The sequence below is a fragment of the Bombus pascuorum genome, chromosome 1, assembly GCF_905332965.1.
Source record: "Bombus pascuorum chromosome 1, iyBomPasc1.1, whole genome shotgun sequence".
Lineage (NCBI taxonomy): Eukaryota > Metazoa > Arthropoda > Insecta > Hymenoptera > Apidae > Bombus > Bombus pascuorum.
Window position 1 is genome coordinate 27,675,568 of NC_083488.1, and position 21,553 is coordinate 27,697,120.

Below are 21,553 nucleotides of genomic sequence, written 5' to 3' on the forward strand. Positions count from 1 at the left end.
TATATTTAACATATGAAGTGGCGATAAGGTACTATTAAATGATATGTTTACATTACAGATGAGATTTTATCCTAAAACGAAAGATGTAGCTGCTCAAAAAATTACGGATGTCGAAGTAATATCGTCAGATGCCCAGACTAGTGAATATCTTCCTGCAATATGTACCGAAACCCCTTACAGAAGAAGATTACGTTCTTTGTCTCCATCCCAATTGTACCACCATCAACACTTTGTTAGAACAGCTTCTCATGATGTCCATGCATTGTCCATGTTTGATATGTAAGTAATATTTTTATTAATTCTTTTTCTTTTCAAATTAATACGATCAATAACGTAGAAAATTTCTGGAATATGATTACGATTCGATAATTGTGACTAAAATGTCATCGCGGGTGGTACAATATCTTTAGTTTACAATTAACGGTGCAATTTTATGGTGGTGCTATCGATAGCCCCGTATTGCTGTCGCTTTTTCTAGTTACTATCTGTTGCCTTCGGCCCCTTAGACCTTAGCAAACGATTGTTTCCATACTCACATGCATGACAAATTACTGGCTATAATAATGCTAGGCATATCGTGCAAACTTTTATAACTCCTTAACTATGCTTCTGGGAAGGCGACAAATGCAGAGTTTCCGTAGTTTTACTATCATAACCACATTGTATATATATACATATAGTAGCTGTGGGAAAATTTCTTAATGGCATTTCTAAGAACATGACAATTCACTTTTTAAGAGCAGACTTTACAAGGATCATTGAATCGGTGATATTGGCACAAATCTATTCTATTTACACGATCGATTTTATGGCAGGGTGTTGAATTGAAGGTGACTCACAGTTTTATCCTTAGAATCGTCCTTAAATCGCGATGTTTCCATTCTTGTGACGTTGTATATCTAGCCTTTCCAGATTTTTAGGTCAGTTAAATTTCACTGAAAATAAATGATTATAGTATTTCAAAGTGTAATAAGTTCAGATTATTTATTATTAGACTACGAATATTTATGCAAATTCATATTTTTATAAATATAGTTAAAAAGATATTATTTTATAAAATGATAATACTTATTTTGAAATAATTTTGGTAAATTTTAGCAGTTGCAATAATGCATTGGGGAATACATCCTCGTTCTCGTTTCTGTTTCCCTGATTTACGAACGTCGCGTGAGAGGAAAATTGCGATTGTATTTCGGTTTGAATAACCACGCCACTAAATCCTATCTACATAACAATTTTAACTCGTTAAGAAGAAATCTCTGCGAATATTGTGTTGCAATTTAGGACATGGATACTTGAGAAGTTGAAAATATATGTACCCATAGAATGTTACATATATTGCTAGATCATAAAGTAGATCACATTGGTAGATTAATGTGTCGTGTTGGAATTCAAAAACATTCATGATTTAAATTACGAAAGAATTTCATGTTTCAACATTATGCAAATGATTATTATCGCAGATAACCTTTTAATACTATTATTAACTTACTAACTTCAACATAATTATCAAGGATTTATTTATAAAAATAAAAGCCCTGTATATAATGTTATATGTATATAATGTATTTAGTAGCAAAATAATAATACCAATATTTTAATTTAAAAAATTGAAGGAAGTGGAAATTTAATTGAAAAAATTAAAAATAAAATAAAAAAGTAATAATTGGTTTACCGGAAAGGCTAATAATTAAAGCAAACAACAAATTCAATAATTCATGATGTGATAACCTTGGCATGATCTTGGACTTAGTTACGCTATCTTAAAATATCTGTAAACAGATCAATTTTTACGGCTTCCAGGGATTAAATATAATCAATACAATTGTATTCTTAATAAAATATTTGAATAGAGAAAATTACATATGAAAAGCACTTAAACCAAAAATATTCTACAATAGGTACTGATAACATATTCATACGGGAAAGGTTCGCAACTGGAAAAGGTTAAATTACATAATTAATAGGTCATAAATTCATGTAACATTTCCCTACTTCTTTCATAACATATGCAACCATCGGTACGGTCTCAGTAGTAAAATAGCAAAAGCGAAAGAAATAAAAATTGGAAATGCATTGAAAGAAATAAAAAATAAGCAAAACTTATAACACAAAAGAACAGTCTGAAATGTCATAATATAACACTTGTTCATTTTCACTTTTGACGCCTATACCCTCGTATACGTTTTCACCCCTATGTCTAAGGGGGGTTCTTGCGGTCAGTGTATAGCCATTCAATATGGTATCGTGGGGTTACAAGTGAAACGAGAACCAGAAGGGGAGGTAGGAGTGAAGGGAAGTGGCAGCGGTCAGCGTCGAGACAGCCGACGTTTAACGTGAGCACAGTCGTGCGTGTGGCGTTATTTGTCGCGTCGTTAGAATTTCCTTTTTGCCCTCTCTCTATTTTCTTCGTTTTCATTTTTAAAAACCAAAAAAGAAAAATCCATTGGAAGATTTTCACTTTGGTGAAATTTGTTAAAGTGATTTCAAAATGATTAATAGTTCGCGATTATGTGCTCGAGTGTGGTGCAATTTCAGTTTAACAGTTCTGTTTAATTGCCGCGAAACTACAACGATCGATCGGTGCGTGCGCCATAGATCCAGATAGTTTACTTCGTGGCTTTGCTTTTTAAATTTCATAAGGAATTTGGTGATGGTAAAAGTTAAAGAAAGTTAAATTCGATATTTATCTTATCTGGTATCAATTTGTATTAAAAAAGTAGAGTTTTGTTATGGATTCTGTTGATTTTTTAATTGTCTCAATTCTTCTGTATATTTTTTTGATAATTTTCGTCCCTTAGAGTGTACGTGTAATTTGGAATTTAAGTTTCTATTTGGAAATAAAGTTTCTATTGCTAGAGAAATAGGATACTATAGTTTAATAATATTCTTTACTTCCATTTAATTCGTTATTTTATTTAATATGTTGTTTAATATTACTTAATTTTTTCAATTTAGTATATTTTGTTAAATTGTTAATGAGCTCAAAACTTTCCGCTATATGATTATACATATTTGTATATGCCATCAAATAAAGAGCGTTCCATAACAGGTTGTTAATCGATCATTCGTTAACCTTAGGAAGATAAACATGAAATGTAGCAGAAGCTCCAGAATAGCAAATGAAATTTGAATTGCATATTGTCTAGACACGTGAAATCTACTGCTTCAAAATATCTTCTAACTTCCGCAATTACAAAAGATATTACTATAAACAGAATATACTTAATTTATATTGAAAAAATACTGTATTATATTATTATAATTTTAAAAAGACTACTGACTATTATTCCTAAGGTCTCGCATCAGATTATAGCCGAACAAAGATTATTTATCGATTGTACTGTATAGATTCGATATAATTTATAATTCACTTGTAATACTATTTTCATGGTAGATCAATAATCAGTTTGTAAATATCTCTGCGTTGGTAAATAAATTACGTTCGAAAGGATTGCTTAAAAATGGTATCTTTTCAGGATTTGACGTATTCTTTAGTTAATAAATGAAGGAATATATAAAATACTATAATTATTACATTACATGATAATGTGATAGCATAGTAATTAACTAATGTAATAAAATCCCTTTTACCATCATCAAATAGTAAAAAATTAATATAATACTAAATATCCTATAAAAAATGTTCTATACATTAAATAATACGCAATTTCTAAGATAACTTGAATTATTACAACTATTAAACACAAATAAACTAAAGACATCAGATATATTTGATTAATTGCGTCAAATGTAGAAGGAATACGAGTGAATCGTGAAAGGTAAAGAATGAGACAAGTTAATAGTGCAAAAATAACTTCGATAAACTACGTAAACAGCGCTAGTGTCATGGCAAGGACTTTCGATCGTGATCGATGAACTGTTATCTATCAAAATGATCTTTAAGTACTGTGCTTGGCCTGAAGAAGCCGACAAGGCGACAGTGTTGAAATGCAGAGAATCGAATTCGATCGAGAAAGATCAGAATTTCAATGAAGAACCTGGTAATCCAAGGAGAAAGGAATATAAAATCGCGAACACTATTCTTCGTTATTGCCCCTGCGCCTTTAGGTGTAGGCAACCAGTGGATATCGGAAAGGAAGAGGAAGATTCTATTTCGACAATTATTACCACTGTTAATACCACTCCTGTAATTCCTTTGAGGTTAAATTCGAGTAATGACACGGTGTATGTTTTCAAAACAAATAAATAAAATACTATAACTATGTAGTATATTATAGCTGTATAGTTTGTGACTGTTCGATATTCATCAAAATAATATTTTATGCAGAAAAGATAGCGTGTTGATACGTATAGAAAAATCTATAGTGTGTAACGTAGATTATAATAGTATACGATGAATCGATACAAGTTTTTGTATATTGTTCTTTTTATGAATAAAGAAAAAATAATCAACTTTCGTTGTCGAAAATTTTGTTTCAGAGATAAAGCGGTGAACGAAGAAGAATATAATGAAAAAAATAAACATCATTTTCTACCAGACGACCATTTCGGTGTGAAAACAGTAGATGCAGTTGAAGAACAATATGAAGGTATTTATAAAGTGTAATAATATTAGATACTAAATAATTAGATAATTAAATATTTTATAATAAATTTTGATTAGATAATTAAATAACAATTTTTCAATCAAAATTATGAAATAAATTATATGAATAAATTCTTAAGTTTAAACTATATTATAAAATTATTCATCAAGAAATTTCTTATTCGTGAAGAAGTTGAATTTATCATTTTCTTACATCATCTACAGCCAAAAAAATAGATTAGAGCTCGAAGAATGGATTATAAAAATCATTGAAGCGTTCAAGTAAACTTTTAAGCATTAAAAGCGATACATAATAACCTGTGGGACCTGCTGGAACGATCGAAAGTCCACGAACTGGAACGCGAGGTTCTTAACCTCGGACGAATGTGTAAAGCTTAGCTAGAATGTAATCAATATTTTGCTCGTAACGTTTAAATTGCCTAAACGAGCAATTTTTTACTAAAAAAAAGAAGTACGGAAAATCTTCTCTCCTTACAAAGAACAATCAATATTTTTCTGGCGTAAAGTTTGAAATAATCGTAAATAGGCTAAAATTAAAAAAAAGAAAAAAGGGAGACTAAGTTCCTCTACAGTTTTAAACTTTCAATGCCACTTAAAATACCATTATTAACTATGGAGTAATATTTGGTCTCTTTCTTTCTCATTTTTATTTTTAAGTAATGAACTATTTCGTTTCGAGATATAAATGAATCGAGGATAAACATATATACAGAATGGTTTGAGACGTAATTTAGATCGAGATTAGCATAAGATACGCCATCGTGTATGGAAATATCCAGACTGATTCTTGCGTGGATAATAAATTTCAGCATTTTTCATTTCATTGCGTGGCACACTGTTGTTGTTTTTTTTCTTTCAGTCTATATCGTGGTTTAATTCGTATAAATATGAATATTCAGCATATCGATTTTGGTATTTAGATCGGAAGTCAGATAAATGAGCCTGCGGTCTAGACATTTGCACGTTAGCTCATTATTATAATACTATATTATAAACCTAATGAATTTATAAATTCTTTTTATTTTATTTTATTGAAAATATTGAATTATATTAATACTTAATTTTTGAAATATGTTATTACTATCTATTATTGAATAGCTTGGTCTACTTTTCAGTGGATGACCAAGAACTTTCATCATCAGACGCCTTAGAAAATAACTACCACCAAGATACCGAACAGGACGTACAAGATACTCAAGATGACAGTGATTCCAGATCGTCTACTCCTGATAGACAAAATGTGGACGCTGCATTTGATATTATCACCGATCAATCGAGTCCTTCTGGTCGAGACACTGTCGATTTTATTGTAAATATTAACCCTAACAGTATTTCATAATAACCATTATCTTTTTTAAAAGATATTTATTTATTTAAATAAATTGTGAATGAATTATAACATAATTAAAAAAATCCTATTTTAGATCACATTGGACCCAAAAACTGGAACCGAAGCAACGATTACGTCGATCGACGACGATGGATCTAAAGACTGGAGCAGCGAAGAAGAGCTAAAATTTGGAAGTCAAAGCCGTGTGGTATCCAGAAATTCGGACCGCGTTAAATATCTTGAAGATAATCAAAACGAGAGCGAATTCAGCACATCGGATGAAAATGCAAGAATAGATGAAGTGTCCAGCGTCCAAGAAAGATCTATTGTATCCATTTTGACTGTTGAACGAGCGTTAACAAATGAAAGCTTGCAAACATCCAGTGATATTCTGCATTCGGACTTCCAAAACGAAGAGCCATCGCTTTCGAGAATGTCCACCAGTCCTAAAAAATCCAGTCGATCACCAAGTAGAAATTCCGTCGATTTTGAGACATCGAAGTCACCAAGGCGTAATTCTCGAGGCAGTCCGTGTAAATTGGTTGGTTAATAAATATAAAATCATAATTAGATTGCAGGTGTTTCTGCAATTACGAGAAACTTATGTACAAAAATATACAGAATGCATGCATTATATAAAATGTTATAGAAATATATATTATGTAATGATACTTGTCGTGGTTTTCATTTAGAGATCATACAGAAAAATTTGTTGAAATTTCATAGCATCAATTGTAATCTATACATGGGAAAATTGTCTTTTTTGAACTAAACAATATATTTTGATTAGACCCACTAAAAAGCAATTAGGATCTTAAAAATTCTAAGAGTGTTATATTTTTTTCGCAGAGTTTTGAATTGGAAGATAAAGATTCGGCGGACTCGGGTGAAGACAAAACAGTTTCTTCTACGGTGCAGTGCGATTCTATCCAGTCGGAAGAACCAACCCAGTCACGCAGGGGATCGAAATCAGAAGACTCCCCAGCCATCATCATTGCCTCCAGACCTCATTCATCCACTGAGATTTCTAATTATGTTGACAGTCATTTAAAAAGTGCTATCCAAATAGAAGAAAATGATAATGCCCTCAGGGTAAGCCATTAGAATACAAATAAATATTTTGATTTAAGGTTTTTTGTATTTTCATTGATAATAAGAATCCTTCCTTTCAGTTTGTTGATGAATCTACCGAGAATAATAATTTGGAAGATGGACAAAGTAGAGATAGTTCCAGTGAAACGAATACGGAACCAGGAATTTTAAAGATCGAAGTAATATAATTTTCCAAAAATATTTCTTTAAATCTTGAAGACTTTTATTACGAAAAATTGATCTATATATGTTAAATAATTTTTGTATTTAGAGTCAATCTGTAGAACCAATTGTTACGACGAAACGAAAGCCCTCCAGGGTTCCTCGGGTTGCAGTAAGAGGTCGAAGCAAAGGAAACTCGGAGAAAACGGAAAAGATAAAGCCGGCAGTACAACAGTGTTTTGCACAACTTGAAAATAAAGACTGGTAAATATCACCAAGATAATTAAATGAAGTTAAACAAGAAAAAAAATTTACATTATTTAAAATTACTATAATCTTAATTTAATTGATTAATGATTAGTATTGTTAATATCCTTCTACAATATTTAACAGCATATTCAACTTCTGGCCTTTAATGGAACAGCTACAAAAATCTGAATAGATGGGATCAACTGCTATAATTAGATTTTTATTCTACTTTCAGGGAAATTACTATGAAAGGGTTAAAAACTTTGTCCCAGATCGCAAAACAACAACCAGAATACCTGGATGTAAGTGCTGCCCCGACAATAAGCCGGCTTTTAGGTCGCCAAATAAAAAGTCTCCGATCGCAAGTGGCAAGAACCGCATGCTTGACCGCTGGCGATATTTTTAGCTCGCAGATTCGTGGCATAGATCAAGTAAATTATCATAGCATTTTTTACATACATTAATCTCTTCATTCTTCTAATGATAATTTTTATTTTTGATAGGATTTCGATGATATAGCCGGGGCATTGCTCCACAGGACAGCAGATACCAATCGATTTCTTCGGGCAGACAGTAACGCAGCCTTGGACCGAATGATAGAACATCTTCCACCTCATAAAACGATTACTGTCATCGTATTACGTGGTGCAAGGTAAACTATTTATCAATTAGTAATATATAGAATTCATAATTTATTCTCATTTATGTATTATTTACTTAGTCATCAAAATGCCATAGTAAGAGCAGCCACGGCTAGATTGTTGGCTTCTATAGTAGATCGGATAGGACCAGAACATACTCTAATTTTACCAAGGGACGTGAAGGATAAGCTACTTTCTACGGGTGCAAAGTTATTAATCGATGGAAATCTCGATACTAGGTAATAGCATGTATAAGATTACTCATAATCTTCATAACTTTGTACCTATCATATTACTAATATTTTTATAAACGATTTTATAGAAACCACGCAAAAAAGATGTTCCGACGTCTTTCGCACTGCGAAGGATTTCGAAAAGCTCTAACAGACACCGTGCCGGAAACAACTTTAAGACACATCGACAAGACCCTGAAAACCCTTTAGTCAACCAATTGGTCGTGTAATCTCGCACGTCGCTTTGCCATCTAGATTTAATTCATCCAACGAAACTGCTTTTTGCGAAAAGTGAAACTGAAACTATTAATTCGAGTTTCAGTAATATATTCAATACGATCTTCGTGCACGGGGAAAAATGATAGGATCTCACGTAGATTATGGAAGAAATTTTCACCTTGTTGGTATTTTTTCTTCCATGCACGAATACGTATTTCTTCCCTGACATTTAATCGCACGAGTTCAGCTATGGACGAGAAGTGGAAGCATGATTGCTCTAGTCGACTGACTTTAACTTTCCAAACATTTTGATACTCTGATGTACATCCGTACATTTCTTTTTTATACCATTGTATAAGCAGTGTACTTAGAAACAAGAGAGAAATTTATTTACATAATGTGGATTTTTAAGATTTTGTTTTCCTGAGCCATTGTCATTTTATGATACATTTGTGTGTGTCTCTTTCTTTTTGATAAAACTTAAGAGAATCTTCAAGACTTCAGTTTTTAATAAAATATTTTTTTGCATCTTTTGTTAAGTGAATAGATAGCTGGATAAATTTCAAATATATAGAATTCACATTATGTAAATAATCTGTGCTCAATTATAAAATATAAGCATCATTCTGAAGAAAGAAAACACATTAAAACTAGGATATGTAAAATAATTTTTCTTTTAAACCTAAAAGATGGAGAAATTTAATGTTATATAACATGTTATTTATCAAATAATATTTCACTTTGTAGTCAACAATTCGTTTCAATTAGGTGAAAATTATTTTCGGTAACGCCTGTACTTAAAACATTGTGCCTTAAGAAACCAAAAACTTTTATTATAATTGTAAAAGATTTATTCAAAGTTATGTTAATAAGAATTACATTTACACTAATGTAATGTAATAATGAGTTACTAAAATCATAATGCTCAATCTATTAATTAGTCGAATTATGATTTATAATAATCATTATTGTTTAGTAAAAATATTTATCAGAAATTTCGAAACTTAAAATTTAATTGTTCAGTAGGTATTGCAAATTTTAATAACGTGAAACTAATTAAGATTATAAAAAGTGAAGGAAACAATTTATTTAAATTTCTCAGATATTTACGTATGTATTTTCATTCGAACAAACACTCGTCTCTATACACAACTGTTAATACAATAAAATGTGATATACGAGAAATAGTACTATGTATCGAGTTCTACCAAAAACTAAGTTTTTAAAACCATATAAATCTACAGAAGGAAAGGTTTCGCTTTTTTTTAACTTCACCAACTCTTCTACAAGAAGTTGCAGGAAGAAAATTATAAGTAAATTTTATTAAGAGAAGAAAGGAATACATTGCTGATGGCAATGATTCCATTTCAAACAGACCAAAATTCACTATTGTTTATTTAGATAACGATATTACAAATATTATTTACATCAAATAATTGGAATATATTACTTTGTATTGTAATATAAAATATTACATTATATTAAAGATTATAATAAAAATTTCGAAGTATCAATAAAAATTTATATTAACCATTTTGAAAACGTTATACTACGATCCATTTTTTTAATTACAATTTCTTATAAGTCTTCGTTCCTTTTTTTATAAAACAACTGAAACACTGAATTAAAGTGATGTCTTCACGTTGATTATTAATATTAAAGATTTATAAAAATATTTTCCCCTAGAATGGAGGAGTGGATTTCAATGGGCGAAAAGAATATCAAATTAACTATACATGCCATCGAAAATATCGTAAGTTTCGTAACCAAAGGAGTAGATTTTTTTATAATATAAAAGATATTTTTATAGTTTTTAAGTATCTATATTATTGATCATAAGTAAATATTATTAATAATTTAATAATTTATTATTTGAAAAATTAGATAAGAAAGGAAGACACGAACATATCAATTATAGTAGAACATAATGGTGTTATCTTGGGCGAGAGTAATCCAACATTAATCAAATCGGATTGTAAAGATGACGCAATTCATGCTATCGATTTCTCTGTTAATTTGCCAGTTACTTTAAAAGATAAACAAGTGGTTAATTCAGTTGTATCAATTCCTGTACTAAGTAAATATTAATTTATATCGCTCAGTTAATTATTTATCATATAATAATCCTGTCTTCATTTTAATATTAATAACTGCACGTTTATACATAGTAAAAACTGTCCACATCATAAAAGACGCGATGGAAGAACAAACTCCATCAGATGAAGTTAAAAAAAATGAAGTTAAAAAAAAATCAATATTCAGTACAAAATCTGCAACATTTCCCACATCACAGTTATTAGGGATATGTAATTTCGATTTGATGCCAATAATATTAGGTGAGCAACGTAATTTCGGAATTATAGAAATTACAAATTTATAAAGTTCAAATTTTCTCCGATACTCTTAAATTAAAAATTTCTCAAATTAAAAAATTCAAGCATCGACTGATTCAACAAATTAAAAATTATTTCCCTGCAAAATTAGAGCTAAATTAAAAAATTTTTTAATTTTAGGGAGTAACAATTTTACCGAGAAGCTAATTTTAGAAACACCTACCTTTTCCTTTGATGGTGAATTAGTTTCGTGGCAGAATCTTCCGCGTCTTACGGTAACAGCTTTGCAAGATCATGTACCGATTTTTCAACCAAACAAAGCAATGAACTTTCTTCACGTTACCATCGAGAGCATGTATAATATACCAGAAATTTTCACAGAAAATCTTCAATACAAAGCTGGCACGATAGCGTATATTGATAATGAGGTATTTATAATGAGCAAGATGGTAAAAACTGTAGACATTCCTCTATCATACTCGCTTATTTTGTAATATCCAGTGAGCGCTAAAGAACTCAATCAATAAAGAAGATTGTATATAAATATTTTGACATTTGTGTCTCGTTTCAGGTTCCAGAAAACATAATTTTCGATCATGGTCTTTGGATGAAGTATCGAGACATCGAGAGAACAAAACGATGGAACAGTTTACGTCATATAGAAAATCGAGCTCAGTTATCTAAATACAAACTGGACTGCGACTTTATGGGAGTGAAAAATAAATTTAATAAGCAGATTGACTTAGCGGTACCGGCTTACTTTTGCATGATATTAGTTGTGTTGTTTATTAACTATTATCATTATTCATTTTGTAGAAGAAAATATGCGAGGATATGCCACGAATAGAATGGAATTCTTTGAATCGGTGTATCTTATGGGGGAGTGGGATCGAAGCGATGCGGGATCATATTACAAAGTAATAAATATTTAAATATCTTTTATGAAAATACATAATAATAGTTTAATATTCATATTATATAATTATTTTATCATTGAAAAATATTAATTACGAATGATTTCTCTGAAGGTACAAATATTGGCCCTTTCAATTTGAAATGACGGGGAAAACTTCTCCGACGAAATCGAAAAACGCTTCATCATTTACAACACAGTTGTATCAATGCTACGTCGATGTCTCCGAACTTCTTTTCCCAGGCAGTAAATTCTATCATTCTACAATATGCAAACACTTTATTGTTAAACTCTTGATATGTTAAAAATGATGCTTACACAGGAAAAAATTGTCGAGTCATAGGACAACTGTATAAGTTCAATCCGTCAGACATATCTGAAAAAGTAGGGCTCGAGCAAAATATTTTTGGTACAGGAACACAACGCAAAGAAGTGAAAGAGAAAGATAAAAAAAGTAAAACATCAAAGGTAAAACATACAATATTTCAATATTTCAATATTTCAATATTTCAATATTAGTAAAAACAATATTGATAGAGAAATATTTAATTTTAGAACACGCAATCGATTCAATCGGAAACTGAAACAGTACAAAAAGCAAGTGAACCAATTATTATAGAGAACGGAGAGCCGACAATCATAGTAATTGAAATAGAACTTTACGAACCTCTGGTCGCTTGTAGAATCGAAAAGGACTTCACAAACTTGTAAGATTTGTAATTTTATCCTATTTTCATCCTATTCGATCACAAGTTCCATCGCTTCAAAAGAGAAATTTAATAAGCTATCCTTGTTTAAAATTACTTTAGAATATACGAAATGATACCTAAATCGGAAAAGAAACAACATTATGTATATTCTGCTGACGTAGCGGAAGCACAGTACATGCACTGTATTCAAAAATTGGCGCAAGTCCTTACAGAATGTTATCGAGTATGAAAATGATCAATATAATCTATATATAATTTATGAATTTTTATTGTTAAAATATAATATATTCTATAATTAATGAATTCTTTATATTTTTTAAGCTAGGATTTTTGTGACGAGAATAAAAAATTGGATAGTAAAGGAGAGAAACCACAAGAAAAATATTGCTTCGATCCAGAATCGGTAATGTATTATAAAAATATTTTTTATATATACTTCAGTAATCAAAAGGAAATTGATACATTTCAGGACGAGTTAACGTGTTTCACTCAGTACCTTTACAAAACTGGAGTATACTTATCTGTACGCAATACATTGAGAATGAAAATTCCCCTCCTGATAGATCAAAAATTCAAAATGCCTAAAAATTTAATCGATTCTAAGGAATCTCATGTACAGCTCCTATATTTTTCTATTTTCTAATATAAAAAATTTTTGGGTTGTTGAATTTAATTAATTACGTTATCTAAAACTTTCACAGAATTTTATCTGCTCTATATACACATATTTAGTGGAACAAATGCATCTTGCTATAAATCAAATGCTCGAATGCCGATTTACGCAAGATTTAGAAAACGACCTAAACCTGAAGCTGGTATATTTCTATGCTGAAGAAGCTTATGAGCTTGGAAATTTCGAAGAGGCTAGAGACCATCATACAAAAGTAAACCATCTTTTTCAATTGTAATATAGAAAACTAAGTAATTTCAATGAAACAGACAAATCTTTCTAAATGCTTTTAATATTTAAAATATATAATTTTTGTCACCAGGTAATAGCATCGAATAAAACTGACCCGCATCCTTGGACACAATATGCCATATTTCTTAAGAAAATAGGTGACATCGAACGTGCAAAAGAATGTTGCTTAGAAGCAATCACTTTAAATCATCAACATGCAATGGCGTATGTAAAACACCATTATCCATTACTACTCGTTATTAATATAAACATAAAATAAAGATACGTGATCGTAAATTATAACGTTTTCAGATTATTAGTGTATGCGATGATTCTTTTTGAAAATAGAGAATACAAAGAAACTGAGATTTTCCTCAGAGCTATTACTTACTTATATCCACGATTTTTTGAAGGCTGGACCATTTTACATCTTTTTTTTATACGAACAGAATACTATCCAGGTACGAAAATTCTTTATTTTTTTGCGACTATTTCTTGTTGATAAAGAAAAATATAAAGAAGAAACTGAAATGAAAAAATCAAAACAATACAAGTAACTGCAAGTACATCTAATATTATTTAGGAATAGATCTTACGCTTCGTATTGCAAAGAAATGTATGCAAGACAAATCTCGTACAATAATACTAGATCAAGAACCACTTTCTTGGACCACGATTCACTGTCCCAATGATAATGTGTATATAGTGGTTACAACATTTTTACTAAAACTGAACTTTTGTGAGGTAAACGATTTTTAATATAAAATTTGTAATCTTACTACGTATTGTTTTACTATGATAAAAATAATCGAATAAAATAAATAAAAAAGTGCAATAGAAAGTACTTTACATACTAATGTATCTTTGAAATCATAAATTAAACGGTTCCAGCTAGCAGCACTCGCGTTAGCACAGGAAATGGAAAATTCCGGTCGATCAATGCACGTTCTATATTACATGGCAGTAGAACATTATATAGCTGGCAAATACGAGAATGCATTATCGCATCTAGAAGAAATTCGATGCGATTATGGAATGGTCTATATCTTTCAATTATCAGATGCAAAAGTTAAATCACAACGATATATTTTATAAACGGAATATAATTCCAATAATGTTTATGAGAGATTTTTCAATACTTCTCAATTTATCTGTCCAGGATTATTCGGTCAGTAGTTTAACGGGCCATTGTTACTTCAAAATAGGAAACACGGAAAAAGCAATAGAATGCTACGAATTTGCACGTATGCTATTTGATAGACCTGATGATCTACATTTAGTGGAAGTTAGGTAATCATAGCAATCATCCTATAAATTTCAAGTAATAATAAATAAGTCAATGTATTTTTAACGTAATACATTTTAAGTAATACATATAATCTTTTTCAAATAATATCAGATTGGGATATTATTATTACGATACTGGAAATTTCGACCACGCAAGAAAGATATTTTTGAGCGCATGCAAATCCTCACCAACTTGTCTAACTTGGCTAGGAGTTGGTATCAGTTGTTATGAGGTAAGAAATAATTACTTTAATATTATCTTATATTACAATCAATCAATTGTGAATAGTGTCGTTATATGCCAAAATTTATAAATCTTTTTTGCAACAGACATATTTTGTTTCAGTTAAACCAGTTTCACGAGGCAGAAATGTCTCTGTCTGAAGCAAATAGGATTAATAATCACAATGTGGATGTGTGGGGCTATTTATGCCTTTTAAATATAACGCTTGAGAGATACGACGAGTTTGCGCAATGCTATACGGAAATGATCAAAGTAAATTTATATTTTGATATATTTTTTTAAACTTACTAAAGTGTTATAACATATTATTATATAAAGTGGAAATCTCTTAATTATTTGTAAATACTTACAATGATAATTCCATTGAACCTTAAGAATTGTCATAGCACAGCCAATACTAGACAATTTTTTAACTTCTGATAGCTCAAATGAATGTTTAGAATCCACAGAATTAATTAAAATTAGTTTTGTCTAGATATTCTCACTATCTTTTTAGTTATAAACAAGTTTTAAAATTGTGCAATCCATGGACCATAAAACATTATAGCCTAGCAGCGATAAAGTCGAATTAATTTCTTTATAACGAAATTAAAAAATGAGGCTCTAAATAATCTAAATCAGTACTAAATTTAAATTTTCTACTTTTTATTAAAAAATCTCATAATTCAAACGCATTTTTATTTTTATAAATTTGTCAACAGGTAACATTTTATATGACTAAGGGAAAAGAGACAACAAAATTTTACTAACAATTTTTATTGTTTTTTTCTTTTTTTTTTTTTAAGTATCAGAATAATCTTAAAGATAGAAAACTGTGGCTGAGAATAACGAACCTGATGAAAGCTTTGGATTACGCACCACCAAATTTGAAACAAGCCAATGATGGAGGATCATAGCACAGAGGGGTTTGAGGAACAATTTGAAAACTAATGGCACCTAAACAAAATTAAAAAAAGACACGAACTCGTAAAATGAAGGATTACAATGGCACTTATTTTTAATCGGTGGAAATAATTAAAATAACAAAAAAAGAAAACGAATACAATTAATAAAAAGTAACTAAAATCATTCTATCAACGTTTATAATTTTGGTCATTACAGTTTATCACATATACTTCATAAATCTTAGACTTCATTAACTTTTTATCGAATGAAAAATTACAAATAAACATATAACCACATTTCTCGTTTAATCAACGATATAAAAAATAAACAATCGTGAGTTTTATGAATTATTTCCCTCTTTGAACTACTAGAAATCCAATTCTATTGTTTTTCTTTCTTCTTATTTAACATTTAGCGGTGCATCTTTCAGCCAATTTGTTAATATTTCATCTCATAAATGAAAAATAAAACATAAAGCAAGCATGTAACAAAATATTATATAATAATAAAAAAAAAGGAAACGTGCAATAAATAATCTTTTAGTAAAAAGATGCAAATAAATTATATAAACTATAAAGTAACATAACATTGCTCTTGACTAAAGATAAATAAATATAGCCTATCTTTTAATGTTATAATATTTAGAATGTTATAAACGATTGCTTTTTCTTTTTTTTTTTTCTTCCTTTCTAAATCAACAGCTCTCGAAATATTGAAGTATACGACTTTTCCTCTGTATACATATATATCAATCTCCAATATATAATTAATTGCTATAGCCAATTATAAAAATATCATTCGAGCGGAATATCTGAACCGATGTCAGTATTCTATTGTCGTAAAATTTGATATAAAATATGAAGAAATACGAGTCACGGCTTTGACAATTTCTATGTATTGTAAAAGAACTGTAGTGATTAACTTTTAGTGCGCTAATCCTTTGCGGTTTTTTACTTTTCTAAAAAAATAAAAAAAACAAAGATTAAAATTGGATCTTTAACAAAAATAACATTATTTTTGTAACTTGTGATGCTGTAATATTATGAAAAAAAAAGAGAAATAAAGGAAAAGGCAAAGGAGAGTGTTTTTTTATCTGGAGCCTACTAATGAACTCACCAATTAATAATCCATCCGGCAGGTCTTGTGACAATTACAAGAGGATCGTTAAAAGAAGTATTATTACCGCAAAAAATATTCAAATGTAAATCCGCAAAGGATTAATTAAATAACATTAACGATTGTGCGCAAGTATTATCGCTTAGTTATAATGATTCGAAAATGCGTTATTTTAAAAAATGTCTTTCGGATACTTTGCCAAAAAGATTAAAAAATTTAAAAATAAATGTTTAAAATTTTTTAACGCTGATGAACCGACCAGTTAAAATGCACTTACTTTTATTACTGTAAAATACTTTAAAATCATAAACTGAAAATTAATAATCTAATTTCTAATGACTAAAAGAAATTTTCAGTAGTTAGCATTTTCATAAAATTTGTTCCTAATCATATGTTAACATAATATTTTTAGTCGTAATGAGCATTAGAAATGTTTCTAACATCGAGAAGTACCAGTATAACTACGTTATTGTACACGTGTTATTAAGAACTGGTACTGTTTTTATTGCAATATGTTTTTTCATTTTCTTCATTCACTTTTTCCTCTTTCTCGTCCTTCATTTTCTCAGTTTTCTCTTTAGTATCTTCTATTAAATCTTCTTCCGCATTTGCAGGACTAAGAGAGTTCTCAGATTTTATTTCGCAAAAATTTAGAGCATCCTCTAAATTTTGATTAAGTGATTCAATCTTGTTTTCTAAAACAAGATCCGTTTGTTTTTCTATATTCAATGTTTCTTTCTGCACTAACTGTTCTTCCTGTACTAACTCATTATTGCATACCGACTGATTATTACTTTCTATCACAGAACATGTTTTATTTTCGAACAAAGGAACAGAATTATCTGTTACTTCCTCTATACTTCGTTGCACCGTAACTTCGCTTTCAATATTATCACAGTCGTCGTTTACAAACTGCTTTGTAATTTGTTTCGATGATTGCTGATCATCTTCATGTAAAAGTGTAGTATTTTTCGCAACAACATTGTTTAATACCTCATTATTTGCGTTTGGCATAAGTTCCTCATTAGACTGAACATTATCTGGAACCGATACCTCGGAAGACGTATTATTATTTTTTTGCAAATCTTCTGTTACATTATTTGCAAGAGAATCTGAGCACGCTTCTTTATCTTCAACATTATTTTTATTCATAGTATCTTCAGCGATGTGATTATCTGTATCTGATATTGAAGTAAAAATAATTTTTTCAGTTTCTCCATCTTTCGTTGACGACACTTTTTTCGTAATCTCATTCTCAATATTCGATTGCACATTTTCCATATTGGAATTTTTATTTGCTTCAGATTTAGTTTCCTGTAATGTGTTACTATCCTCTGTTATATCATGTTCAGTATTCTGTTCTGGATTTTGTTCTCTATTATGTTCAATATTCGGTTCAAAATTCTGTTCAAGTTTTACTTGATCAGAAGTTGAACACTCTTCAGCATCGCGTTTTTGTGAAGCATTTACACTTGAAGAATCATGTTTTGTTATCTTCATATTTCCTCTCGAAAGCTTTGGTGATTTACTAGAATAAGATCTTTGTTGATCCTTCTGTGTATAAGATTTAAATTCATTATCATAATGCTTGTATGAATTTCCATCGCTATCTTCCTTCTTTATATCTTTCCTTTGATGGTACTGATATTTTGTCTCGTTCTCTTTCTTTTTTTGCGAATGAGACCTCTTCAAATTAGAGAACTTTTGATTATTAAAATAAGTTCCTTTCGACTTATCTTCAAATGACTTTTGGCGAAAGAAAGGTTCACCTTCGGACGGAGGTATGTCAACATCTGAATGACTGTACGTTACACGAGTTCTTTGTCGTGGCCCGACTCTTCCCGTTCCAGCTATGCTTGGTGAATTCACTAAAATTTACATTTATATCTTAGGAAATTTATATTTATCACACTTGTCCAAAAACTAGATTTACGTAACCTTTTTTACGATACCTTTTACGCTCATCACTGGTCCTTTTATCAAATTGCTTTGATTTACTGTAACCTTGATACTCTTATCAGTTGCAATAACAGTTCTTTCTTCAGAAGTTGGAGAAACAGAAGTTTTTGCTGATGCTGCTGTATTATTCCTATGTTGATCATAGGTATTATGAGACCGATTTTCATAGTTACTATAAAAATTCTTTGTTGAACCACGATGAGCACGATGAGCACCACCGCGAGTGTAATTGACATATTCATTATCTAAAAACAATATTTTAACAATATCTTTATAAAGTATGAAACTTTAATAATAACATTTGAACATACTATTAGCATGATATTTCCGGTCGGAATCTTTATGATCTTTTTTCGTAAAGTCTCCTAATGTAGGCCTTGATGATTTCTTTATTCCATCATCTATGATATGAACCTATAATTTTAACAATTTATCAATCTGATATTGCTTCATCCATAAGAAAATAATTACTTATTACTTTATCATTATCCCATTCTCGACGCCAATTTCCCTCTGCAGTTCTTTGTCTACTAATACGATCCTCGTCGATACGATTCCTTTCTGCTCTCCAGGCATCATATCCTGGTTGAGATTCATCTCTGTAATTTCCTTTGTTTGGTTTAATATCCTATGTATAAAAATGAAGTCACTCACATTTTATATAATTAATTAAATTTATAAATAAAATATTATTACATACTTTCTGATTACCCTCTCTTCCACCAATTTTTTTTCTGAAACTCCCTCTTGTTGGTTTATGATGAGACCTATTCCCATTATTTTCTTTTGTGTATTCTATAGTAGGTTCTTCCCTTTCAGAATCTGCTAAAAAATTGTATTTAGGATCCGGTGGTGGTCCTTCTCCCTAAATGATATTTCATTCTCATCATTAATAAACAAATATATTCATACACATTAAATTTAACACAGTAGAAAATAAATTCTATTAATACCTGAGCAAAAGAGTGAATTTTTTTCCCTTCCCCACCATGAGATTGCAATGTATATTCATGTTTTTCTTTGGTTGATTTCGGTTTAGTTTTAGGAGGATTTGAAAACTCTGGTGGTTCTTTCCTCTCTGGCCAATCTGTTGATGGTACCATTTGTACCAAAGCATTCAGTTTGGCTGCATTTTTTTTATCTTCTTCAACTTCCTAATGCAATAAGAATGATTTGTGAAGCATAAAGTGTATATTTATTTAATTTTGACCTCACAGTCAAGGAATAAACTTGCTTTACATATATAATGCAGTAGTGAAGCATAATGTGTATATGTATAAAGCTTAATATAAACTTTTATTATATCATAATACATGCCTCGTATCTCCTCCTAATTTCTTCATTTTGTTGCCGAATTTTATTGATCTTTTCTTCGAGTGCACTAGATGCCATCTGAAATATTATTATTCAAAAAATCAAAGTAGATAGAAACATTTTTCATTTGATAATAATCTGCTTTTTAAAAGTGATATAATTATTTACATTGACATGTTTCATATTTCAAAATATCTATACTGTTTCTCACTTCTCCTTTTTTACAAATAAAATTAGTAAAAATAAGAAAAGCAATATTAAATATTTTATTTTAAATAGGAATTAATTATTTATATGCATTCATATAAATTTACATAGGAATTAATATAACTAATTTAAGGTCATATAGAGTAGAAATTAAGCGAACAACAAACGCTATAAGTTCGATAGATTAACTGTAATAAGTCAAGAATTTTAAGTACTAAAATAAATACTCATGTCACGTTTCGTTGCTCTACTTCAAAAGGAACTGCACTTCCGAATTTCTCATCCTCCAATTAAATATTACGATTGATCATACGCAATTTATTATATGAAAAAGATTTATATTTTACATTTATCACATTCTTCCGCTCTGTATGCGTGGAACCAATTTATAAGAAAATACAAATTTTATTATCAATAAAAGATTAACCATAAGTTAATTAACAACTATCATACATCGTATTAACCAAACTATTTCCTACTCGACAGCTTAAATTTAAAATCGATTTCAACCTTTTGAAGCCATTAAAAAAATCTAATCTTTTTAAAGGTGAGCCTATCTATATATAGACATTCACATATATCCTTGTCAATTTATATAAATTAAAGATTTCTGCATAAAGTCGGCATATTAATAAAGCTATCATTTATGTAAAATTAGGTTATACAAATGTACAATTCGTTTCTCTGAAACGTAAAAATGGAATGAATCGAACATATAATATGTAATAATAATATACGTTAAAAAGAATGAAAACAAGACGTACGGTTGCAAGTAGCTGCAAATAGTGTCAAGAGAATAAAAATTAGAACATCACGAAGGAGAGCGTTGCGTTGCTTCAATTAAAAATCAGCCACATATGTCACTGTTGAGCACTACCCTTATTTTTCGTACAGGACACATTGACACCGCACAATACACTCACGAACCGCGCTCACGGATTTGTTCTCGCTCGAATAAGAAAATTATTAGTGGTGATGGTTGCAGTGGTTTTCATTGCCACCTTTAATTTTACACTTTATGGATAAAGCATGTTTTTATTACATGCTTCATCAACATGTTAAATCTTCAAAAGACCTCAATATATATGTAGCTATAAAAGTTATATACATATATATTAATGCAATTTGTATGTAACATGTGTTATTAAATATAAATTATAATAACATAAGCCATCAGAATCTTATAAG

At 29.9% G+C, this 21,553-nt stretch overlaps 3 protein-coding genes across 7 annotated transcripts in view; 2 read left to right on the forward strand and 1 right to left on the reverse strand.

The window, feature by feature from the left end:
* The window catches only part of LOC132909151 (uncharacterized), a 29,483-nt gene extending 19,454 nt beyond the window's left edge, over positions 1–10,029 (forward strand). For both annotated transcript variants that reach the window (XM_060963758.1, XM_060963767.1), the window contains 11 exons: positions 59–279; positions 4,444–4,553; positions 5,686–5,879; positions 5,995–6,441; positions 6,750–6,992; positions 7,073–7,171; positions 7,264–7,418; positions 7,639–7,834; positions 7,907–8,055; positions 8,125–8,283; positions 8,367–10,029. In XM_060963758.1, coding sequence (XP_060819741.1) covers positions 59–279; positions 4,444–4,553; positions 5,686–5,879; positions 5,995–6,441; positions 6,750–6,992; positions 7,073–7,171; positions 7,264–7,418; positions 7,639–7,834; positions 7,907–8,055; positions 8,125–8,283; positions 8,367–8,487 — 2,094 coding nt within the window. In that variant the 3' untranslated portion in view covers positions 8,488–10,029. The remainder of the gene's footprint in view (positions 1–58; positions 280–4,443; positions 4,554–5,685; positions 5,880–5,994; positions 6,442–6,749; positions 6,993–7,072; positions 7,172–7,263; positions 7,419–7,638; positions 7,835–7,906; positions 8,056–8,124; positions 8,284–8,366) is intronic.
* Positions 10,030–10,183: 154 nt separating this feature from the next.
* LOC132916030 (cilia- and flagella-associated protein 70-like) lies at positions 10,184–15,814 on the forward strand. The gene is given in 21 exon segments (XM_060975775.1): positions 10,184–10,249; positions 10,381–10,573; positions 10,665–10,832; positions 11,010–11,257; positions 11,401–11,577; positions 11,646–11,746; positions 11,858–11,988; positions 12,065–12,210; positions 12,298–12,449; positions 12,552–12,675; positions 12,922–13,065; positions 13,154–13,336; positions 13,445–13,578; positions 13,666–13,814; positions 13,937–14,097; positions 14,245–14,391; positions 14,513–14,643; positions 14,753–14,873; positions 14,987–15,136; positions 15,670–15,767; positions 15,769–15,814. Coding segments are annotated over 21 exon segments (2,970 nt in total).
* On the reverse strand, positions 15,625–21,329 carry LOC132909166 (putative histone-lysine N-methyltransferase 1). 4 transcript variants are annotated; one of them, XM_060963794.1, is made up of 8 exons: positions 21,130–21,329; positions 20,162–20,236; positions 19,798–19,998; positions 19,545–19,709; positions 19,323–19,472; positions 19,156–19,258; positions 18,838–19,089; positions 15,625–18,753 (listed from the first exon to the last, which is right to left on the reverse strand). In XM_060963794.1, exons 2-8 carry the CDS (start codon positions 20,234–20,236, stop codon positions 17,369–17,371), a joined length of 2,331 nt encoding a protein of 776 aa, XP_060819777.1. In that variant the 5' UTR covers positions 21,130–21,329; the 3' UTR covers positions 15,625–17,368. The 4 variants fall into 4 exon arrangements, with proteins under 4 accessions (XP_060819777.1, XP_060819789.1, XP_060819800.1 ...); XM_060963806.1 differs by having other exon boundaries at positions 19,798–19,994; positions 20,158–20,236; XM_060963817.1 differs by lacking the exon at positions 21,130–21,329 and adding an exon at positions 20,819–20,837.
* Between the last annotated feature and the right edge of the window lie 224 nt (positions 21,330–21,553).